Below are 23,247 nucleotides of genomic sequence, written 5' to 3' on the forward strand. Positions count from 1 at the left end.
ACAGTGCAATCCTAAGAAGACTTACTCCAGTCTAAGCCCATTGAAATCAATGGGCTTGAGTAACTCTTCTTAGAATTGCATTGTAAGAGGTTTTGCCAAAAAACAACTCAGACTTTTCATCATTCATGATTAGGAAATTTGTTCTCTATCAGATAGATAAGAGTTTCAGTTTTGCATGTAGCAGCTTGCATTTACAAGCTTCCCAGTGACTTGTTACTAAAAGCACATGCTCTGCAAGTAGAGATCAAAGAGTTCGATGTATAATGGCACGATTTTTAGCAACTCAAATGTGCTGGTTCTTTGCCTTTTCCATTCTATTAACTGTGTGGAATATATTGCAAGAAATGTTTGATGGGAAAAGAACAGAGTATACACATCTACCACTATTCTGATTTTTACAACACACTGTAATCATTTATGTAATTTATCATCAGCAAGTCAGAAACAAAACCATCTCTTAAACATCCAAAGGTAAACAAGTTGTTAATTACATTGGATTTTCAACTTCTGAATTGTCAACAATGGGGGAAGGGGAAGATTTTCTATAACACCCATGTAATTTTATACAAAACTATATAGTTTTCTATATAAGAATAAATAAATAGGCAGAAAATATGGTTTTCAATAATGAAAATGAATATTCAGGAAATAAATTAATATGACCTTTGGGGCTGAGGTACCCAAGTCCAAAAAGGAAAAGTCAGAACTGGCTTGAAGGGTTGCTTGATAAACAGACTTAAACTCTTTTTCTTCCTTCCTTCCTTCCTCAAATACCAGATCTACTAGACTGCTCTGCTTCAGACATTGGAAGAGTATGACAAAAGTCATGACAACAAACACGACCTAAATCCTGTTCAGGCCCTTATTACCTGCAACGCCCTCTACAAATCTGGTGTTGTTCAGTGCCAGAGATTCATCTATCATGATAAACATATACTCTATGAGATGTGAACATTTCAGTCATTTATTATTACAGCAAAAGCCAGTAAAACAAAATAAATCTGCAATAAAAAATAAGTTATTACATCAGGGCATAACAATAAGATCAGAGCATTAGTGCTGGAAGAATTGATGAAATAAAAACAATGAAGATAAAAAATGGCAAAAGCAATTATACCACATTTTCAGCTAAAAGGAATCTGTGTTTCCTAATGGCTAAGGAACAGAATCTGGCCACAGCATAAGTCACTGAGCTCTGAGTGTCTTCTAAAAGGAAGTTGCGCAAGATTTCTGGTCTGAAGTCGAGATAGGACTGCAAGGGGTTCAGTTTAGACAAGAGAGGCAGTATAAGACAAGCCCTTTCCTCTTGATACAGTTTGCAGAAATAAGAGAACATGAGTGACCGATTCCACCATGTTGGTCATGCATGGGCCTAAGCGTTCATGCATTGGCACACAAGCAAATTTACCGTGCAATACGGCAGAAGGAAGTGCCTCAAATCGGGCTCTGGAGAATGCCCATCTGTAAGGCTCATGAGTGATATTGGAAAGGTAAGGAGCAGCAGTAAAACTGGGGCTGGATTTTAGGCATTTGAAGTTCTTGGGCAGCAGAGCTTCTTCATTTTGTAATTTAATATCAAGAAGTCTCTGCGTGATGGGAGTTCTTGCCATTTGTAGGCTTCCATGAAAGAGATCTTCTGGGACTAAACCATTCTGTTTAATCTTATTAAGAATTTGTGTAGACCAAATGGGATAGGGGTCCGAGGCCAGAAGGAAGGGTATTAGGCCCTTCGGCTTGTAGTGAATTTTTAGCCAGAGTGATATTGCTTGTTCCCAAACTTTTGTTTCTACTCTGGGTAGAACATTTAAAGCTAAGATTTCTTGACTGTATATTGAGCGAATATGAGCTAATATCCAACAGGTATATCTAAATCAAAGCATAAAATAACCTAAAATTTAGACTCACAGAGTGAATCCTCTGGAAATGACTTCTGTTTCTTGAATGAGTCGTAACGCTTTCCTCACAAGATTGGTAAAAGCTCGGCAATTCACCGCTGTATCTTCTAACTGAAGTTGGCATTTTCTCAGAGACATCTGCAGTTTGGCTGTCCTCAAAGTGTCCAAAATTCGCACAGATGTGTAAACAAATATGCCTATTCCCCACACTAGACCCAGAGAGCCACTCCACCAAGAAGGAAGCATAATCAGTGTACTGCTGAAGGCAAGAAATAATGAGATATCCCTGCAAAACAAATTGACCAACATGAGCTACACATTTTTATAGTTAACTAATAATGAAAGCTGTACAATTAACATTAACAGTTGACATTCCAATTAGCAGGAATGTGGACAGGTACCATGCAAAATCACTTCTAAAATTACCATCAGCAAGACTGTCAGTTAAATAAGTTTATTAATGAATTGTCCATTAACTAACAGTTTATATCTAAATAAATTGGCATATTACCTTAACTGGTAGTCACACAAATTCAAATTGTCTCTTCTACAATCAATTAAAGTTTAATTAACAATTGCTTATACATATTAACAAGCAATAACATGGTTTTAACCAAATGGCAGCTGTAGAGCTACAGAGTGTTAACTTCATTGGATTTTGTACTAATGAACTGAAAAAAGATTATTCCTTCAAATACATGACCTACAGAGTGATTGTTCAGCAAAAAAGGGTGAGAACTTACTATTTTTCCAGGTTCAAGGGACAGTAGAAAAAGGGCATGTTTCTTTAGCGTAACCAAACCCTACAGTAATGATAGTTTTGTTTTTCCAGAGTCTGACTCATTTAACCTGAACATGCCAATGTTTTTAAACAAGGTGAATCTAAAAAAGAAGGTCTTTACAATAACATTTAATCTGTGATCCCAGTAACAGAAAAGGAACAGAATTATCAAAAAAAGAGAAATACTGAAGTACTACATAATCTTTCACAAAGGCCTCAGATTTGTGTAGTGATCATCCCCTAAGACAAGACCATACTCGTTCTGTCAGGTTTTTGTACGGCATTGTTCATGATTGTTCTTAGCCTCTAAAACTAGCAGATCAAAGGAAGGATAGGGGAGTGGGCATGTTCATCTGGTTCTAGAACACTTATTACTTCCGGAGAAAAAGATTCATGAAGAAAAATTTCAGAGTGGTTCAATTATCCCATATCACCAGTAAGTCATGGAACACAAAACCCATTGTATTTATTTTGGAATGTATACCCTACCATATGGTTGCATACAATCCTCAGGACTCCAAATGGGAAATGCTATGTCAATATAATCTCTTGGCTAAATTAATGTGGACATACCGTAAAAGGTCAGCATGAAGTTCATTGTGACCCCTGCCTCATTCTTTGAAAACCACTGCTTTAATTATGCATGACCAAAGAAAAGCGCCAGTATTAATTGTGATAAAATGGTTTTATATGCTCATGGGCAAACCTCTCCCAATTTTCTCAGCAGTCTTCCAAAAATCTCAAGTAGTCCTGTAGCATGCTGGACAATTTAATATAAAATATATCCCTAGGAAGTTAGCAAAGAATGCATGTATGGGAAGCCAAGGTCACACAGCCTTGAACCCATGCGAAAGGGCAGGGAATACATTCAAAATAATAAGAAAAAATATTTCTATGAATTGGGAGACTACATATGAAAAGTTCATGACACTTTCTCCAACAGTGTAACAACTACACATAGGATGCACATGGCTGATGTCAATACCAAATATTAGGAGTTGTTAGGGAGTGTAATGTTGGAAGATGTCCATGTTCCTGTTGCTTGGGCTGCCCTGCAGACAGGATACTGGGGTCAAGTAGCTCAATCAGTTCAACATCCTCCTGCAGCAGAACTTCCTGTTGCAGGATGGTGCAGAGAGCCTCCGATCGAAAACCAACATCCTTAACATGAAGAAATGAGGAAAACAATATCAGTTGAGCCCGTTCAACACAGCAGTTTTAATTTGAAAAATGCTTGTCTTATTATAATTTTTTTTGGTCACCAACACCATAGAGTTTTATGCAGTTTGATTGAGGGTGTTCTTACAAGCTTGTGTCTTATTTTCTAAAACATGATTGTGTAATCTATCTAAAAGTTATCTAACATATTATCTATCCTATTAGGACTATGCCACTAGGCAGCAACTATCTCTCCTGCTGTATCAATCATAAAACACAAAGCATTATAAAATTACTATAGCACTCAAATCATCCCTGATGATTTTTGGGGAGTGAGGAGAACTCAACTGAACCCACAACATTACGTATGCAAAGCACGTGCTCTAATTTTGAGCTACATTGCCCTAATGTATAATTCCTGTTATGTAGATTTAAACATCAGATACTTTGTTGGTTGACAGCTCTTGGTTACACCGTTCCATCTCTCATCCACCTCCAGCCCCTCTCTGACACACCTTTGCAACACAAACACAATTGCTTATGCTGTGTGCTTAAGCCATCAATTTTGTAGCTGAACAGATGAGGAAAGGCAAAACTGTTGTAGGCTCTGAGGCTTAGGTCTCTACTGCTGACATTACAAAAGATAATCAAAGGAAGGGCACACTTCAGCCAAAACTGACAGGACCATACACCATGCCTGGACCCACCTTCTTGAATGGAGATGCTGTTTGATTATATTTTAAGTGCTTTACCATAAACCAGCAAGAAATTATTTGTGTTGAATGTCAGCATATCAATATAACACACAAACACACTGTACAGTTTGCAGAACAGGTAGTGTCTCACTGACCTTGCTTTTAAAAAATTAAGGAATAGTTTTATTAAGAAACGTAATAAAAATTATTGGGAGGAAAAGCAAGGGTTGAACTAAAGTAGGCTTACCATTTGGTGGAGTATATCATCTTTTTTCTTATATGGTAAAAAAGGAAGCCAGCTTTTAAATCTCTCAGCTAGTTTTGACAGGATGTCTTGCTATAAAGAATAAGAAAGAAATGCTATTGTCATTTATAAATAAAACAATTATCCTAAAAATATGAGAAAAGGCTTTATTTATTCCTCTATTTATTCCCTGCTAAGATGATGCCTACTAAACTGCTTCAGGAAGGTTTTTATGCAAGACAAGGATTTTATTACTCTACACATTTAGATTGATTTTGGATTCGCAAAACTGGTATGTCTCTGCTATCTTCTCTGTAAAACTATCTATTACTATAGGACAATAATGGAAGCATGAACTGGCTCACAGAAATCCAGTAGAAAGTATTAGAAGACCTCTGAAATTTTAACAAGCTTGAAAGAGAAGGCAGCAAGGATACAAATCTGTACATTTTCCCCAAATTACCTCTCTCTCTTTTAAATCATACACATGCATTCTTTTTAACAAAAAAAAAACAGTCATGATGCTAACTTTAGGGGAAGATTACTTAACCCTTAGTGGGTTTAAGGAAAGTTGGTTACAACTGAAAAGTACTTTAAAAAGTGGTATAATGCTAGTTCTAACCTCCATTTCTGATTAAAAGGGCAGAAATGTGGGCTCAGTCAGAAGAATAGTCTCCTGTGCAGCTATGCTTTAATTCTCTTTTATGCAGAGAAGATAGCATTGTTTCCAAAGGGCAGCGACAAGCAATAGTCTATTTTAAGAACATAAGGATTACAATGGAACAAACTAAGGATCCATCTAGCCTAGTACCTGATTTCAGCAATGAGCATTATTGGATGCATCTAAGTTGTACAAAAAAATGAGGTAGTCTGCAACTAGGGTTGTCAATTCCAGGTTGGGAAATTCCTGGATATCTCGGAAGTGCAGTCTGGAGGTTTGGCGAGGGGAGGGACCTCAATGAGGCATAGTGATGTAGAGTCCACCTCTGAGGTAGCCATTTTCTCCAGGGGAAGTGATCTCTGTTGCTTGAAGATGAATTGTAGTTCCGAGACTTGGACCTGTCAGCTTCACTCACCCCACACCAGCTTCAGCCCATCAGCTGAACCCAGCGCGGGGGTCTGTGAAACTGACCGCCCCCTTCCTCTGCCACCCGGGCAGCAGGAGAACAGGGCTGTCAGCTTCACTCACCCTGCACCGGCTTCAGCCCATTGGCTGAACCCAGCGCGGTGTCTGTGAAACTGACAGCCAGAACGGGGTTATCAGTTTCACACACGATCAGCAGTGCCAGCCTGCTTTACAGTGCCAGTCTGGCTTTACAAACCGCTGCCGACTTACACAAACCAGGTAAAAAAAGCCATGGAGTTTGTGGAAAATGCGGTCCCACGAACCACATTTTCACGAACCACAAATTGGCCTGGTTCGTGTATTTTTTTTCTTTGTATTGTGATTCGTGCCCACCTCTAGTCCTGAGTGGTCCACCTCAGAAGCATATGAGTTTACTGCTTAGCTTAGAGTCAGGTTTTGCTTGCGTGGTGGCATCATTACTGTCAGCCAGAGCCTCCATGGAGGGATGTACTTGTAAACAAATTTTCATGGTAGTGGTGGAAATCTAAGCTACCATGCATATGCTTTATGTGAAGGAGATGGATCACGCAAATGACTGGGCCCTGCACACAAGCACCTACAATCTGGAAACAGTTCTATGCAGTCAGAAAATGATTTAGTGATGCCTCCATGTGCAAACTGGCCCCTAGAAGGCAAAAGTAGTTATCAAACATCAAAACCATCTGTATACTGGTATTTACCACATTTTTGGAAAATTTTACAGTTGATCAGACCGATTCTTCATCCAAAAATGAAAAGTAAAATCGTGGGGAATTTTTCACACTAAAAATACTATTTTATTTACAACTTTTTAATCCCAACTTTCTCCAATGATAGACACTGTTGACAATAATATACTAAAACCATCTCATAAAATAATGAACAAAATGCATTTCAAAACAGGAAACACCATTAAAGATCAAATTGTCAAACCTTCAATCATGAAGTTTAATCGTCAGTTTAGAAAGCATTATAAAATGAATTTGCCTTAACACTGTTTCTGAAAACAAAGTAGGAGCCTTTCTGATATGCTCTGGGAGATCATTCAATGAGCAAATTAGATATAATGTGAAGTGAATTCTTCACTGTTAGGTAATATATACCAGACTTGGGTAGAGAATCTCTAGCTATCCTAAAAATGCCATCATATCATACTAGATATTCATTACTGAACTGTCAGTTTAATCCTAAACAGAATTATTCCATCCCAATTCAGGCTGAAAAGGAAGTAGCTTGCTGTGTATCCTTATAAATACAGGAACTACATTTCAGTTCTAATTTTGGTACTGTTTCACTACATAGAGTATGCTAAATATATTTTTCTCTTTGATCATAACCACCGGAAGGCCCTCCAGTTTGGTGCCCTAAGCAAAACTGCAAAAGCATGAAAACTGTTGCAAAGCCTCTGTCAGGATGGATACTACAACTCATAATGAAGCTAGAATTGCAATTACCCTTTATCAGAGAAAAGATTACATCAGAAAGTGAATTCTGAAAACTAGCAACATTGCTCACTTGACAATCACTTTCAAATGTAGGACAGAACCTAGGAATTCTTAATTCTAGTAAAGAATGCCCACCACAAAGTTACTCTACTTAGAGTGAGAATAGACATTACAAGTGAGAACCTGCAAGGACATGCAGGGAAGCATCTGCCAAGCCTATGAGAGTGGTTGAGGAGCTGGTGAACTATCCTGCTGGTCCCTTGTCTATTTTGTTTTGATCCGCTCCACTGTCCAATGAGATCTACTGATGTTATTGTTTTATGATGTTATTGTTATTGTTTTAATAATTTTAACTGTTATTTATTGTATTTTAAACTATGGTTTTATGATGTTGTGACCTGCCCTGAGCTCGTTGCGGGGAGGGCGGGATATAAATCCAACAAATAAATAAAAATAAATCTCATTTCCTCCCTTCCCCACTATTTCTTCTTCCCCTTTCCTGAAAGCCTCCATAACCTCTCTCCTTTCCCTGCCTCCTTTCCTTTCCACTCACCAGCCAACCTACCGTTATTTCCCCCATCTTCAGTTTTCCCTCCTTCCCTACACTTGACAGCCTCTATCTGGGAAAACTGTAACCCACTTGCGTGGTGTCAATTGCCAGGCTGCACTCAGTTGTACAGTGGAGAACCTGCAAGAACTTGCAAAGGGCATTTAGTTTTCCCCTGTATCCCCTTCCCCACACTATTTCCTCTTCCCTTCCTCCTGACAGAAGTACAACCTCATCTTTCCCTGCTTTCTTCTCTCCTTCCTACCCACCCACCAACCTAACTTTTATCTACTCTCACCTTCTCCTATATTTATTATTTACTTACTTCATTTATACCCCCATATTTCTCCACAATGAAGACTTAAAAGCATATTCCTCTCCTTTATTTTATCCTCCCAACAATCCTGTGAGGTAGGTTAAGTTTCATAGCAGAGTGGGTATTTGAACCTGGGTCTCCCAGATCCTAGTCTGAAACTCTAACCGCTACACCACATTGGCTTTTGTGGGCTGGCTGCTGTTCAGCAACAGTAAGCAGCTGGGCCTGGATGAGTCATGGAAGTCAGGTGGTAGCAAGTCACCTAGTAGTTGCTATGGGGCCTGGCCCCAATGAGTTCTCCCTCAAAGGCCAAAGCAGCCCCTGAAAGGGCCCTGCCCCCTTCCCCTGCCTTTTACTGATAGAAACTAAGCCTGGAATGCTTACAAAACTATTGTGGATAAGCTACAGGTGCTCCTTTTATCATTTGTTTTTTAAGCCCCCCTTTTTTGTTTCCATATTTTCCATAGGGAACTTATATATATATATATACTTGTAAAAATGCATTAATTTATAATCCTGTGCCTTCTCACTAATAAAAAGTCATGGAAAGAGAGAAACATATGCTGAAAATTATTGGCAAGAGGGCGAGTACATAACTCTCCATCTGCAAGTTCTCCCTCGCAAGTATCCACCTCCCCACACTATCACCTTTCCTAACACCCAGGCTTCTTCCAATCTTAGAGCTCAATTGGTGGAAAAGAATAAAACTACCCTTATCAGATATGGTACAATGGCAGAGGAGAGTTAGGAAGGGGAACAAGCCCTTACTTTTCAACTGCTTTGTCCTTGCCCTATGTATGAAAAAGGAAACATGAAGTTGGGAACCCCATGTTTCACTAGAATGTATAATTTTATCCTTAGTATAGTGTCAATGAATCATGGGTGGCCCTTCAGAAAGTTTAGTTCCTGTATAAGGGACAAAAAAACTCAGAAGCAAAAGAACTAAAAATAGCTATTTTGATTCAGATGGTAGGTACCGACTTTTTTTTGTTATATCCTGAATCTCATAAGCCTATCCGCAATAATATTATAATCCCTATATATTATGATTCATTGGACACCAACTCTTCATAAATCATAGCTTCATATGTTTGAATGGCATGTACTATGTTTTTCATACTGTGACCTGTAGTTTATCCTGTCACTTAAATTGTATGAATATCTGTCAGATATTCCAACAAAGTCATTTACCTGTGATTAAGAGTCATTTGACACATTTAAAGTATCAGCACATATATTCATGCAAAAACTAAATGAATTCCATTTAAACACTGAGGCAACAATATGGCAACATGGTCTGATGTAGTAACGTTAATAAACCTTATGGAGACAGAGCCTAGTCAGCAGTTGCATCATGGGAACCTTATATGCTTGGATGTTTGGAAAAGCTTTAACATGATAAAATTACATGCTGTTTTAACTCTGCATTGTTGAAAATAATTTCCAAGCAGTGGCTCGAAACAATTCACTACAACTCAACAAGAAACAACATAGGATCTGAACCTCCTTAGTCAGTTGGCAGTAAGCATGCACATTAGTATCTTAATTCTGAATCGCTAGTTCCCAAAGTGGAAATCTTTCCTATAGCTATATGCATCTGCAAGAAAGCCTCGTGTTTCTCTCAGAACAAGAACTCTGTGTTTGTGCTTCTCATAATCACACTCAACCACAAACATCCTGCAGAGCCAGGCACCAAATGAAAGTTCTGGCAAAACAACGCACAAGTCAGGCTGTTTCTTGTGTACATTTTTAATGCTCTTCTACTTTTATTATTTTCCTTACTGTTTTTCCAATTAGTTTTATTTTAGCTAGTGTAGTTGGCTTATATGAGCAATTCTACTCCATCATGATATGACTACAAGAGAGTAAAAAATACCACACCTTTGCAGTTTGGCAAGATGCTTTTCATGTCCTTACCTTCTGGGCATTGGAAAGGCCTCCAGCTTGTAGTGTCATGGACAAGGAAGTCTGCACAGAAGCCTCCTTCTCCTCCAGGATCTGGTTTAGCATATAGCTGGAGCATGTCCACTGAAAACAGAATTCTCCACTGTGGAGAAGAAAGAGGTAGGCAGAAAATAACTGCACTGAACATGCTCCAACTAGTTGCTAAGGGGAAATCATAAAAAGGATGAATTTCCAAAAAGAATTCATGGGATTTGCATACAGTATGTAGTAGTTGCCTTGTAATGGAAACTTGATAGATTGGTTCCTGTGCAAGCTCTGTTTTTGTCCCAGTCTGCTAGAGAGATGGATGCAGTGCAAATTCAGCCCTGAACATGCATGAATTACTACAAGCAAACATACCCCCCCCCCCACACACACACAGACAGACAGAGAGGGGGCTAAAAATTTGGCCTCAGTTTGGAAAATATGTATCTTTCCCTAGAACAATGCAGTTTGTGTGATCTGCCCTTTGGAGTCCTTATATTAAAAATGAAGTTTCTTTTCCTCATATCTACTGATTATCAGCATTTACTAACTTTGACAGTTCCTCTGAATCATTTTTTTATCTTGAAGATATTTATTCTTTAACTTTTAAACATTCTAAACTAAACTTTCTAATGGTTTAAGGCTGCTTTGGAGTGCAAGAAATATTAATGATGAGGCAAAATTCCTAAGGAAGTTAAGCAGCTTGAATCTTTTAGCAATTCACTGAATCTTTAGCAATTCATCTTTTAGCAATTATTTCTGTGAAACCATTCCAGATCGCTTAGAAGTGAGTGTAGTCAATTATTTAAGGCTTTAGTGCACCTTATGCAAGTCCAAATGAATACAGGCATACTCTGTATGATATAATGCAAATTATTCATCACTGGCAAAAGAAAAAGGTCCTTGCCTGCAAAAGATCTTTCTGAACTGACTAAACAGAATTTAGTGGATTAATTCATTTTAAAAGCTTGACAATTATGTAATTTTTAAAACATATTTGTGTATCTACCCTAAAGTAGTAAATAACTGGATATTTTCCATCTCAATAATGCTGACCCACCATATCAAGTAGATTTAAGATTGTTATATTATTGCTAATATAATAATATAATATTGCAGGCAGACACTAACTAGATAAAGGAAGTCTGTACAGATTTATCTGTATCCCTCCATGGCTGTTTCCAGAGGAGAAAGCAATAGAAACCAACAAGATCTGTTCCACAACACAGATTCTGAAGGACATTTTTTAGATAACTGCAAAATGTTTATCCAAGTTACAACATGGCCAACTGGGTCAAAGCATTGATTTCATAACTGAAGAGGCATACAGAGTTGGATCTTACACTAACAGCACAAAAAAGGCAGCCCCACTCATCACCTCATTTCAGTTGTCCCTCAAGAGCTAAAATTCTGGACAACTGACACAAAAGACCCCAAAGTAAAACTGCTCCTCCATAGTCTTGACAAGACAGCACCTACCATTTACAGTTTTATTAATGTGCTCACTATGGAAATAATGCTACTGACACACACTGAGAAATGGGGCAGTGAATTTTTAAACTGAGAGATTATATAGCAGTTGAATCACAAAACTCAGTGCTTACCTTGAGAATAGCATTTGTATCCAGCTCTTTTTGCTCCTCTTCGGATGCATGCTCTTCTGGTTTTTCCAGCAATGGTGAACATATTTCAAAGTCAGTGTGCCCCAAGTCCTGTAGGTATTGATAAAGTGGTGAATTCTAAATAAAAAAAAAATACAGTTAACAGGCTTCTTTTTAAAATGTCTGGATTCCCAATGATTTCAATTAATGTAAGATACAATGCGTTGGATCCAGTCAACTTTTTCACTCAAACTCACCCTAATTCCCATCCTTATTACTGCCTCCATCCCACACAGCTTTTGTTCTTGCAGGTCTCATGGTCCTCACCATAGTTTCTCTGAGTGATCAAAGGTGATCACTTCTTCCTTTTAATTAACTGAACAACTGGCTGAACAACTGAACAACCCAATATCCACGCTTCTATACAACATTAGACAAATGCTTCCTGTATGTATCAGGTAGTAATGTTAAGAAATCACATCGGCAATGCTACTGAGTGGCAGGATGTATGTCTGCAATAAAAGCATGATGCAGGATTGGTAAAGGGATTCTAACTCTACCACAAGAAAAACACTTGTTCCACTATAGGGGAGAAGGTCTCATCTTATTCCAGATAGAGCCACTCAAATTGCTGCTGCATTGTTCAGAAAACACTGTCAAGTTCTCAAAGCACTCTGCATGGGCTTCTCTCAGTTCAGCTCTTCTGGTGCTTTCTGTTCTTCCACTTACCATCCAGGAGTCTGGAAGCAAGGAAATAGCACTGTCCCTGGAATCTGCCACTGAAAGAAGCTTTTGAAGTGGCTAACACAAAAGAAAATCTGCCTTAACAATCAATTCACAGCATACATGTTTATGTATTTAAATGTCGTGGTTTGAACCACAGGTATGGCTTTGTTTATGGCTGGGAGGGATGGGGTAATGCCATCCGATTTCATGGCAGAGATGCTTTAAGCCTGAAACTTTCTGCACTGTATCTCAATTTCGTAGACACTGTGCTATACTAGATCTCGGGTTTCATTGTGTTACCTGTGACTTCTCCCATCCTAATGTTGGAATGGCTGAAGAAGCTACATTCGTAGAATATTCCCTTCTATATGTATAAAATACAGTCAAGTCACAGCCAACTTAAGGCAACCCCATAGGGTTTTCAAGAAGACACACTTCTTCTACTCATATCTAAAAGATACACGAATCTTCCTGAGTTTGGTTGTAGCGATGCTAGATTTTATCATATCTGTGGATTCCAAACCTCCTGGCTTGTATGTTTACCAGTTGGCTCCTTTGGCCCTGCTCCTCTGTCTTTAGCAACAGCGAGAACATATGAATCAGCTGCTTTTCTGTTTGTTTGGGGGTTTCTTCGCAAAGTACAGAAAGTAGACAGAACAACGTTATCATCCACTCTAAATGTTTATTAGTTAACTTTATGAAGTCCTGCCAGAAACTGTCCATAGTTAGTTATGCATTCTGTAAGCTGAAATGTATTTCTTTACTACCTTTAAAAAAACCCAAAGGAAATATACTTCCGACCCAGCTCCAAACTGAAGGATCTCTGAGGTCTGGAAAGTAACAAAGTATCTCTGGGTTCAGGGCAGGGGCTCTCATCAGATTTAAAATTATATTCATTAGGGGCAAGGCAAGAGTGTATTCGTGCATCCCAACTTGACAGCAGCTTAGTGAAAATGCTGAAAATTCTGTAAAATGTACCCCCTTCCTTTCAAAGTTTCATTCCAGTTTCCCTAGGTTAAGAGAATCACAACTAAACCAGTTAAAGGCTATGGTATATATTTGCTTTGAGACAAAATATAGATATCTCAGCTAGCGACACTGAGCTAAAGAGCCTGTAATGCCATGTAGGTCCGTAGCAAGTTTGAACAATTCTACAAGGTCCCTCAGTATGGAGCTCTCCGACTCCTATTTATTAACAGCTTGTTATATGTATAGTTTTGCTTTGTCATAGCTAGGGGTATCTTTGCACACAGTTGATCCTATTGTTATTTTGTAAGATAAAAAAACTTACATCCTAAAAAATGTTCAGGATATAAGCTTTTGAGAATATCTGAAGAAGGAAGCTTATACCCTGAACATCTTGTTGGTCTTTAAGGTGCTACTAGACTTGAGCCTTGCTGTTCTACTGCAGACCACCACAGTTACTCACCTGAAACTTGATAATTTGTGTCATTTCAAAATAATTTGCTTCTACTGGAACATAGTGGCAGGATAAGTACCAGTACAATTTATGCCATATCTGCTTACTTAACGGGGTCTCATAGCAGCACACTGGAATAATGTTTTTCAATTGGACTTACAATAATTGGATTAATCTAATTGTAATACACTGCAGAATTTTATGGGGAAGTCCCAGGGAACAACCGGCCAATTGGTGTAATAAGGTGGAATATTCACAAACACTTCAACTCTCAGGGAATGGAGCCATCAGAATACTTGAAGTGCAAAGAGGAAAGAACCACATAGGAGCAATGAGAGCTGTGTAGAACAGACTGAAAAACTGAATGGAAGAGATTTCAGGAAATAGTGAAATGAAAGAGCAGAGAGCTCATACAGCAGAAGAGGAATCAAAGTCAGGGCACAGCAGGCAATGAACTGAAAAGGAATTTCAGTGAGCTGTGTGTGAAAGAAACAGATGACCAAGAAACAGAGGAGACAGAACGGAAAGCTAAGCAAGTGTCAATGACAGAAAACTTTTCAGCATCTAAAGACAGGACAAATGCTGCTGGTAGGCAGAAAGAAAACATGGGACCAGTGAGTAGGCAGAAAAACTAGCCAAGAGTAATAGTGGGTGGCTGAAGGATGAGAGAAACTGGAAAGTCTGCTGAAAAGAAGATGCCTGAGAAAACAGTGGCTAGTACAAGAACAGAGCTGAAAAACAGAAAGGCCAAAATGGAGCTAGAGCAAAACATCATTCTGGGTCATGGGATAGGAAGAGTGATGGAGTGTATGGAATTAGCTTGAAGGAAATGGGCAAAGGAGTTTTGAACACTGAAATACTATAGGTCAAAGGGGCATAAGATTGCCATGTCTGGATTCCAAGAGGGCTTCTCTGCATTTAGGTGCTGCTGAGAAGTGAATATTCTGGCTCATCTCACCACCATAGTACCGCAACCGTGCAATCTTACATGGATAGCAAGGTGGAAGTTAATGTCATATATTGCATGCATAACTCCAAAAACAGCCAGTCCAAACATTCCCTTTAGCTTCAATAAGCTACTCCTTTCCTAGAGATTGTTTTGGTTAAGAGCTCAGATCCTAGGAGACCTCTGACACTACATGGCTCTCGCAGTTATAACCTAGTAGTAGGGATAATGGCTAGGTGAAAATTCCCTGAGCAATTTTCTAACCTACTGGATATGTGGCTCCTAGTTGAAGGGAAGGGCTTTCTCCTAGCCATTATTTGAGGTCTCCCAAAGATATGATATTATATATGCTGGCATAAAACCTTCCAAACCAAAGGGGGTGGGTGGGAGGGGGAGAAACACCCTCAGAAAACTTGACCACCTCTGTAAGATGAAGGATAACTTTAACCTTTTCCCTCCAGCCTCTTCTCCTGTTACCAAAGACTCTGAGCTACATATCATGTATAATACTGCCTTGGAACGGGTATAATTAATATTTCATTTACTATTACAACAAAATGTACAGTGAAAAATACTATGCAAGTTATTGAGGATAGTAACAGCACATGCCCCAGCCCCAGCTCTAGCCTTGTTCTCCCATTTGCAGTTACACTGTGCTATACATGTTACAAATCCACTAGAGTCTAGTTGGCTAATCTGCTGGGAAAAAAATCAAGCAATTCTTATCAAGGAAGAAAAAATAATCAGTTCTATAATACACAGTAAGCCTTCAACATATGATAGATAGCAAACAAAACTTTTTGCAAAGATGGTATTTATAGAAAAATATTAAGATTTAAATTAAATCAATTTACTTATTACTATAAATGTGAATACTTTCCTAGCACATGACACAGCTCCAAAATCAAGGCCACACCTAAACATTTCTGCTGATGCATTAAGAAGGAAATGACTATGGATTTCTTCATTGGGTCTCTCATATTTCCTTCCTTTCCACCTCAATACCTTTGGAGGAACTAACTTTTGATTAAATCAAGTAAACAAATAGTACAGCTTTTTTTTTAAAGAGCCTACAGATTAACATACCACAATACCCTTGCTTTAAACCACTGCAAAGCTAAAAAATGCTGATTAGAAGCAAGGTAAACCAAAGATGACAACTACCAACAGTAGCCTTAAACTGGTCTATTAAAACACTTTATCCTTGTGAAACAATTACGTTGATATGAACTTAGCCAGTGACTGAAACCAAGGCAAAGTATACTTTAAAAATAAAAAGACTTACAGGCAGTGTAATCCTTGTCTCCTGGAAAATGTGATTCCACCTCTCTCTCAGATAATCCCCCAGCACATCTGAAAGAATTTCTCCCACTTCCCCATTTTTTTCTACTTGTGTCTCCAGGATGACTGGAGCAGAAAATTAGTATACTGTATCAGCCAAGGAAACCACACCTGTGCTCTTATACAGTAGCATTTTTCTAGCATCAGCAGCAGACACAGCTGGCAACTCAGCAGGGCTTTGCAATTACTCTTGCTACTGTATGACAGGAGGAACAGAGAATCAGACAATGAATTCTTAAAGGCTTTTAGAAGCTACTGCTTAAAAGAAATAATGTGCATCAATATTATATAAAATCCCTTGCAAAGGCTTTCAAAGCAATTGTATCTGAAAGGTCTTAAGTCATATTCCCTTGGCTCATGATCATCTTATCCTGCTTATCATCCAGTAAATTACTCACAAATCTAATCTCAGATGAGTACAGGGAAGCAGTTCTGGAAATTTACACGATCCATGATTTTAATGTAAAAAATCAGTTTGCTTCCCTTTGAGCTTCACTCAAAATAGTGTTTTCAAAGGTAATCAATTCTTCAAAGGTAGTCAAACAGGTAATGTCTTTCAAAATCCTTCTCATAACCAAATCACAAAACCATAAATATAATGTTTTAGGGTCATTTAATTTGATTGACATTTCTTTCTTCATTTAATGATATAGTATATGATTCCAAAGATTCATTAAAACATATATTCCAGACTAACTTCTACATTTTACAAATAAATTTCTCACACACCTACTCACATACTTGTAAAGCATAATAAATTTATTTTAAGGGGCTTACTGGCAAGCCTGATTTCATCAGATCTTAGAAGCTAAGCAGGGTTGGCCCTGATTAGTACTTGGATTGGAGACCACCAAGGAAATCAAGGGTTACTATGCAGAGGCAGACAATGACAAACCACCTCTGTTTAGCTCTTGCTTTGAAAACCCTATGGGGTCGCCATAAATAGGCTGCAAAAAAAAATAGTGGAAAACAATGAAAGCGAGTAAGCAAGGGATATTTGACTAACAGCTTGGTCATACATGACATTCATCACCTCAACAATAGACATGTGCAATTCAGATGCTGACACCTGAGAATACTGAAGCTTCTCTAGAGACTGGTAGAGAAGAGTGGAAAGGACAGATGGCAAACACACAAGGAAGTAAGAGTCACTTTCCTGTTCACCTTTACTTCTTGTGTCCCTAAGGGTTTAGAGGGGGGAGGAAGCACAAGCACAATTTGCCCAAAGGAGAGAGAGAATAAAAAAGGGTGAAAGAAAGGTGACCCATAGCTTTCATGTGTTTAACTAAGATCCTTTCCAGACATCTCTGCTTCTATCTGGAGAAGTTTAAGAATTCACAGCTATCAGAACCTGGCTTATAAGAAGCTACTCTTGATGGGATAAACAGAATGTGTAACCTAGCACTACAGATGCATTTTAAAAATATCCTGCACATGAGGACTCAAAGAAAAAGAGAAATACAAGACAGAAATTTCTGGAGTGCAATGGGCTGCCAACAATGTTATCTGAATTCTCCACTAAAAATGAACAAATAAATAAATGAGAATTCCAGTTTAAATGGTTCATGTTGAAACATCTCAGATAATCCTTCAAAGACAAAGGAAAGGAGAAATACACCACTGAGAGTTTTGTGAAATGTGTTTAATTCTAGTGGCTCAGATATCCTGTTTACTTCCGAATGCTTCCATTACCTCTAATATATATTCAATGAACATCGTCAAAAATGCTACTAAGTGTACTTGAACAATGTTTCTAGTAATACACATGCTTCATTAATAAATGATAACTAAGAAAAAAGGTTGTGACTGCAGTAAGGAAACTGAGCTAATGAGAACCTTTAATACTATATATTTATTATTCACTTTACGTAATACTTTATAAGCATTATTTGGAATCTTGCAGTAACTTCAAAAAGAGTGTTACTTGCCCTTTAGTGAGGTTCCATCAATCACAATGTTCTGGACCAGCATTTAGATAAAGGTCCAATTCACTGAATTTGTCTATGTGCTGTGAGCTAACATACTTCCCTTGTCCTCTTGCACTTGCAGATCCACTCACGGATGTGTGTGGTAATCACAGTTTGCCAAGAAGTCTAACTGGGCAAACTATATTCCAATCAGAGACTAATTTGGGGGGTGGGAAATATGGGCGTACAGCCCAAATCAACTCTAGTTTGGCTGCGAAGTTTGAACTGAGCCAATGACTTGTGACAAAGATTTATACACAAGCCACTAAGGTAATACAAATAGTTCTTTGCATATTTTATAAATATAACTCAGTACAGCTTATGCTCAAAACAAGTATAGCACTGTAACTGAGTCTACTTATCTGGAAGCAAGGCTAACTGAAATAAGTAGGATAATGTGAGCAGCTTAGATCAGGCAGAGACTATATTTCCATCTATATAACTCTTTGGTCATCTATTATTTTTATTTTAAATTTCTAAAACCAAACACGAACAAATGCTTATTACATTAAAACTGAAAAAGTATTTTAACATAAGTGTTTATTCATGTTTGGTTAGTTCCATGCATCCCCTTTCAACCTGAGTTCTGATTCACAGAGCATTCAGATCAAGAAACATAGCGGCTGGATAGGATAGCAACACAGAGGTCTTCTGCCAATGACAGAATTAACAGAGCCAAAAGGATTGCTCCCTGCACTGGAGCATGGAATTGAATTACAAATTACAGAAAACCTAGCACAAATCCCACATTGGAGGAAAATGGGTACAATATGAGAAGGTACCACACATACACTAACTCCTAGAAGCAACTGACCAAGAGTAATGTATGGATTTTATTTTGCATTTAGGTGATATGCAGCCAAACGTACCATACAGAATAAATGATACCATGCCAAATAAGGAGGCCAAAGAATAAGTTATCAACTAGCTTGCTTGATACAGGTAGGAATGCTCTAGCCATCCTGGCTAGAGCCAAGGACTGGGTTGATAAAATAAATGACGAACATCTCATTATATTTATTTGGGTTTTTTTTCTTATTACAGAATTTAAAGTACCCAGGCAGCCCCCCCAGCTCAGGAACTGCACTTTACTCCACTTATACCACACCTTCCTTCCCAGTCAGAATGCACAGCAGCATACATCATTCTCCTCTCCTTCATTTCATCCGCACAAGAATCCTGTGAGCTACGTAAGGCTAAGCGTGTGTGACTGGCCCAAGATCACCCAGCAAGTTTCCATGACAGAGAGGATTCCAACCTGGGTCTCATGAGAGCATCAGTAAGGTTGTACATGCTTTCAAGACCATGTCCTATGACTAAATAAAAAAATTATCATCAGATGCAAATTGAACAGCATAACTGAAGGAAAAAGTGAATTGATATGGACTGTTGTGACACGCATATTATTGCAAGCGCTTTCTTAGGCCAAGCAAAATAATTTCAAGGATTTTGTATTCTTTCCTAGTAGAAGGCAATTGCTTAATGGCCTTGAGAAATGGTGGTTATTGGCTACCAGTAATACTCCATTTTCTTGAGATAAGGATCAAGGAAACACTTTAGCAACTTTAAAGAAAGCTGGTGAAGGAGCAAGGCATTTTTGTAATACAAGAAAAACAGAGCGGGGGAGGCCCAAGAGTACATTACTGGTTTTGTAGAACTTATGCTGCTTTAGTGCCTACCCTATGCTCAATGTGTACATTTAAAGTAAACAGCCATTACAAAAGCACCATAATTTTGACTATCTTTGCAAGAAATCTGATCATGGGACAGCTTGAGTTTGGAATATCTTACAAGGAAGTAAGCATGAATGACTATTTACCCATTATAACCCTTCTATAAGACTTTCATACCTGAAAAATATACACTTTCCGTTTACTATTGGCAACAGCATGCACCAACATGCAAGAAAGATATTTTCCTACATTTTCAGACTTTATTCAAAGGATTTTTAAACCCTTTTTTAAAGATCACAGCTAATTTAAGAATCTGTCTGATTATATGGAAATAGATCACCACATACAACCACCCCTACCATCCACAGAGTGGGGCAAAGCAGGCCTTAAAACTAACACATAAATCATGTGGATTTTTTAAAAAAGCCAGCTTTTTATCTTTGTGTGTGGACAAATTTATGAGGAGAGCAATTTTTTTTACTAAGATTGTCCCAAATAAAAAAAAAATACCTCTCCAAGAAGAGATGCATTAAAAACCACATACATAGTATTTTCATAATTCACAACACAGTAGTGCAGCAGCCTTTATTACAACCATGGGGGGGGGGGTCTCAAAAAGTTTTTGAAATAGAGATTTTGAAATCTCTATTGATGTTTTTCAAGAAGTCTGCAGGTTCCTCTCCCACTCCCACTCTCCTGCACTTTAAAAACTGAACATCTAAGAAGAGTTTGGGGGACCTCGAAACACACGGCTCCTTGCTCTGCATTTCAATCGGTCTTAAAATATGATAGTGCTATTGTTCTTGGATTTTATTTTTTCTAACGGACCAGCCCAGCCTTCGTTTCTTTCCACGCCACCATCATTTGCCTTTGGGAAGGGTTATCCCTACCTATCACCCTTCTCAAATTATCCTTGAGAGTTAAAGTTGTGTTCTTTGTTAGGGGCACAAAGAATTATTTGACTTGAAGTTAAAGAGAACGACTGCCAGGAACGTGGGACAGCCACCTTCCCCTTGTCCCAGCCACTCCTTTTGTCTCACTTTTTTATGCTGTGTGTGTAAATTACCGCCCTAAGACTTGTATTTACCCCCTAGTCTAAGAGGTGAGCTATCAAGCCTGGGACACCTCAGGCTCATCTCTCTCTTGCCCCCCATTTCACATACCGGAGCGCCGCCTGACCAGTCCACCGGCGGCCCCACCCACTTCTGTCGCCCGAGGCCCTGAGGAAAGGGCCGCTGAGCCCCTGCGGGCAGGCAAACGAGTCACCCGGGCCCCTTTTCCCCCCCCCGCACCCACCTCAAACACCACTTCGTCGTCAAACTCCGGTGTCATCCTTCTCCGCCATTCGTGCCGCTCTCTTCAGGCACTCTGGGAAAACGAGTCCGCCGAGCCCCCGCGGTATAATCCCGCCGTAGGGCCCGACCGCCGACAGGAAAAAACTACAACTCCCAGCAGCCTCCGCGCTAAAGGAGGCGAGGGCCTCCCAGTTTGTGGATTGGAGGTTTACCGCGGGAGGCGAAGAAGGAGAGTCAGCGGCCCCTGGAGTTTCTCTCTGAGCCTGTAGGGGGCTCTGTGGCGCAGCCTGCGGGATTCGCCGGGCTTCGGCGAGGGTAGCGGCTGTCCCGGCTGGCTCAGCCAGTCCGTCGTTCGCTCAGCTGCGGGAATGTTACACGGGAGCCGAAGGCGCGAGCGGCGCTTTTCGGCAGCCACCGGGGCGTTTTTCTTCTCCGCAGCCAACCCGAGAAGAGCCGCCATGCCTTAAAAGAAAGGGGGCCGGCGGGGGGAAAAAGGCGCATGGGAGGGAGGCACCATGAGTTCAGCTGGTGAGTGCCCAAGGGAAGTCGCTGGGAACTTTCTGTAAACGCAGCTGGTTGAAGGTGTAGCAACAGGACGGGGGCAGTTCAGCCTCAGCCAGCTAACTGCACAATAGAAGGAAATGGCTTCTTCTCCTCTCCCCGGCTTATTCTTTCTTTTCTTTTCAACCCCGGGGAGGGAGGGAGATTGGTCTGGGTTTGCTTTCTTTCTTTCGAGGGGTCTTCTGACTCGGAGAGCGCCCAGTCCCTTGCGGCTTCTGCTGTTGTTTAAACTTCTCTCCCCCCAGTACAGAAGAGAGTGAGTCTAGCTTCTGGAAGGGGGCAAACGCCTCCAGGTTTTTGTAATATCTCAGAATCTCTTTTCTTATTTCCCTTTTCGCCCCCAGGTTTCTTTTCCCTAGAGTCGGCGTTATTGAGAGTTTTTTCCCTCCCCAGTCTGATTGCCCTTGTAAGGACTAGACTACAGAGTGAACCGAAGAGCTCTTGTGCGTCTGCTTGTATGTGGAGTTGGGCTATTTTCGCTGAAATTAGCAAACAAAGCCCCCGTTTCCTGCCTGATGTAGATGGAATTAGGGCCTATTGCTACTTCTAAGAAGGGAGGAACAAAACCCCATTTTTTAATTTGCAGTGGCGATCTGAAAGATGATACCTGGAAAGCCAAATCAGACTAAATAGAACTTTTCTAGTTGTTCTCAGGGCAAGAAGCTTAGTGGGTGGTTTTTAAAAAAACTTCTATGTTTACATTCTGTTTGTTTTATAAGGCTCACAAATAGGTAAGGGAATTATTTCTACAGGATTCACCATTGCTGTTGAAAGAATATGCATTGAGCGTTTGATTTATGTGAAGTGCTTGTAAATCAGGAGCCCAGTGGCATCTTAAAGACAACAAAATGTACTCCAGCATAAGCGCTTATGATTCAATGCTCACTTCATTAGATGTATTGAAGTATACATCCATTAGACTGATGCTTAAGAGAAAATGTGTGTGGGAAGAGAGACATTACAAAGAAAGGCTGGTTTAAAACAAGATCCAATAGAAAGAGTAATAAGAGTCACTAGCAGGATGTGAAATACAATGCATCATGATAACAGCTGCTCAGTGATAGAGCGTGTTTCTGGTACTCTGTGGAAGGTTTTGTTTGGATTTAAATTGATTTGGATTTTGGTACTTTGAGCAGAGGTCTGCATAGCTATCATTTTATCACTAAATGATCCTTGGAAGATGGGCTTGTTTTTTATTCAAAATTGGCTGTAGTGAGCAATATAGAAGTTCTTTTCATAATAAAAGTTTTCTTATTTGGGTTCCTAACTTTTTTGCATGCTTTTTGCTACAGTTTAACCCTAATTATCTATGTCAACTTAAAAAAAAGAATGAAGTAATATATTATTTTAATGTCAGGGGCTAAATCAGGAAGAATCAAGTCAGCTTTGTGTCAAATTATAATATGCTGTGTGGAACGTGTTGATTGGGTTGCATGTCTTAGTTTTTTTTGTTTGCATCTATCTGAAAAATCTAATTGTTTGATTGCTTAAATGATTGTTATATGAGGGCTACTTGTTAATACACTTTTTATTTTGATACCTTTGTTCTGAGCTATTTCTCATGGTCAAAATTATGTATTACATGCTACAGAATTGCAAGTA

The 23,247-nt window shown here is 39.2% G+C and overlaps 2 protein-coding genes across 7 annotated transcripts in view; one reads left to right on the top strand and one right to left on the bottom strand.

The window, feature by feature from the left end:
• VEZT (vezatin, adherens junctions transmembrane protein) overlaps positions 1-21,187 on the bottom strand; it is a 38,924-nt gene extending 17,737 nt beyond the window's left edge. For 2 of the 5 annotated variants that reach the window (XM_054988263.1, XM_054988262.1), the window contains exons 1-5: positions 21,086-21,187; positions 11,720-11,854; positions 4,777-4,866; positions 3,662-3,837; positions 1,906-2,181 (exon numbers count right to left, since the gene is read on the bottom strand). In XM_054988263.1, the coding sequence (XP_054844238.1) occupies positions 1,906-2,181; positions 3,662-3,837; positions 4,777-4,866; positions 11,720-11,854; positions 21,086-21,121 (713 nt within the window). In that variant the 5' untranslated portion in view covers positions 21,122-21,187. Of the gene's footprint in view, positions 1-1,905; positions 2,182-3,661; positions 3,838-4,776; positions 4,867-10,103; positions 10,234-11,719; positions 11,855-21,085 lie in introns of those variants that run through there. The other 3 variants (XM_054988260.1, XM_054988264.1, XM_054988261.1) reach the window with 3 other exon arrangements.
• Positions 21,188-21,421: 234 nt separating this feature from the next.
• Positions 21,422-23,247, top strand: part of FGD6 (FYVE, RhoGEF and PH domain containing 6) — a 71,845-nt gene continuing 70,019 nt past the window's right edge. For both annotated transcript variants that reach the window (XM_054988221.1, XM_054988222.1), the window contains exon 1: positions 21,422-21,612. In XM_054988221.1, coding sequence (XP_054844196.1) covers positions 21,600-21,612 — 13 coding nt within the window. In that variant the 5' untranslated portion in view covers positions 21,422-21,599. The remainder of the gene's footprint in view (positions 21,613-23,247) is intronic.

The sequence above is a fragment of the Eublepharis macularius genome, chromosome 9 (genome assembly GCF_028583425.1).
Source record: "Eublepharis macularius isolate TG4126 chromosome 9, MPM_Emac_v1.0, whole genome shotgun sequence".
Taxonomy (NCBI): domain Eukaryota; kingdom Metazoa; phylum Chordata; class Lepidosauria; order Squamata; family Eublepharidae; genus Eublepharis; species Eublepharis macularius.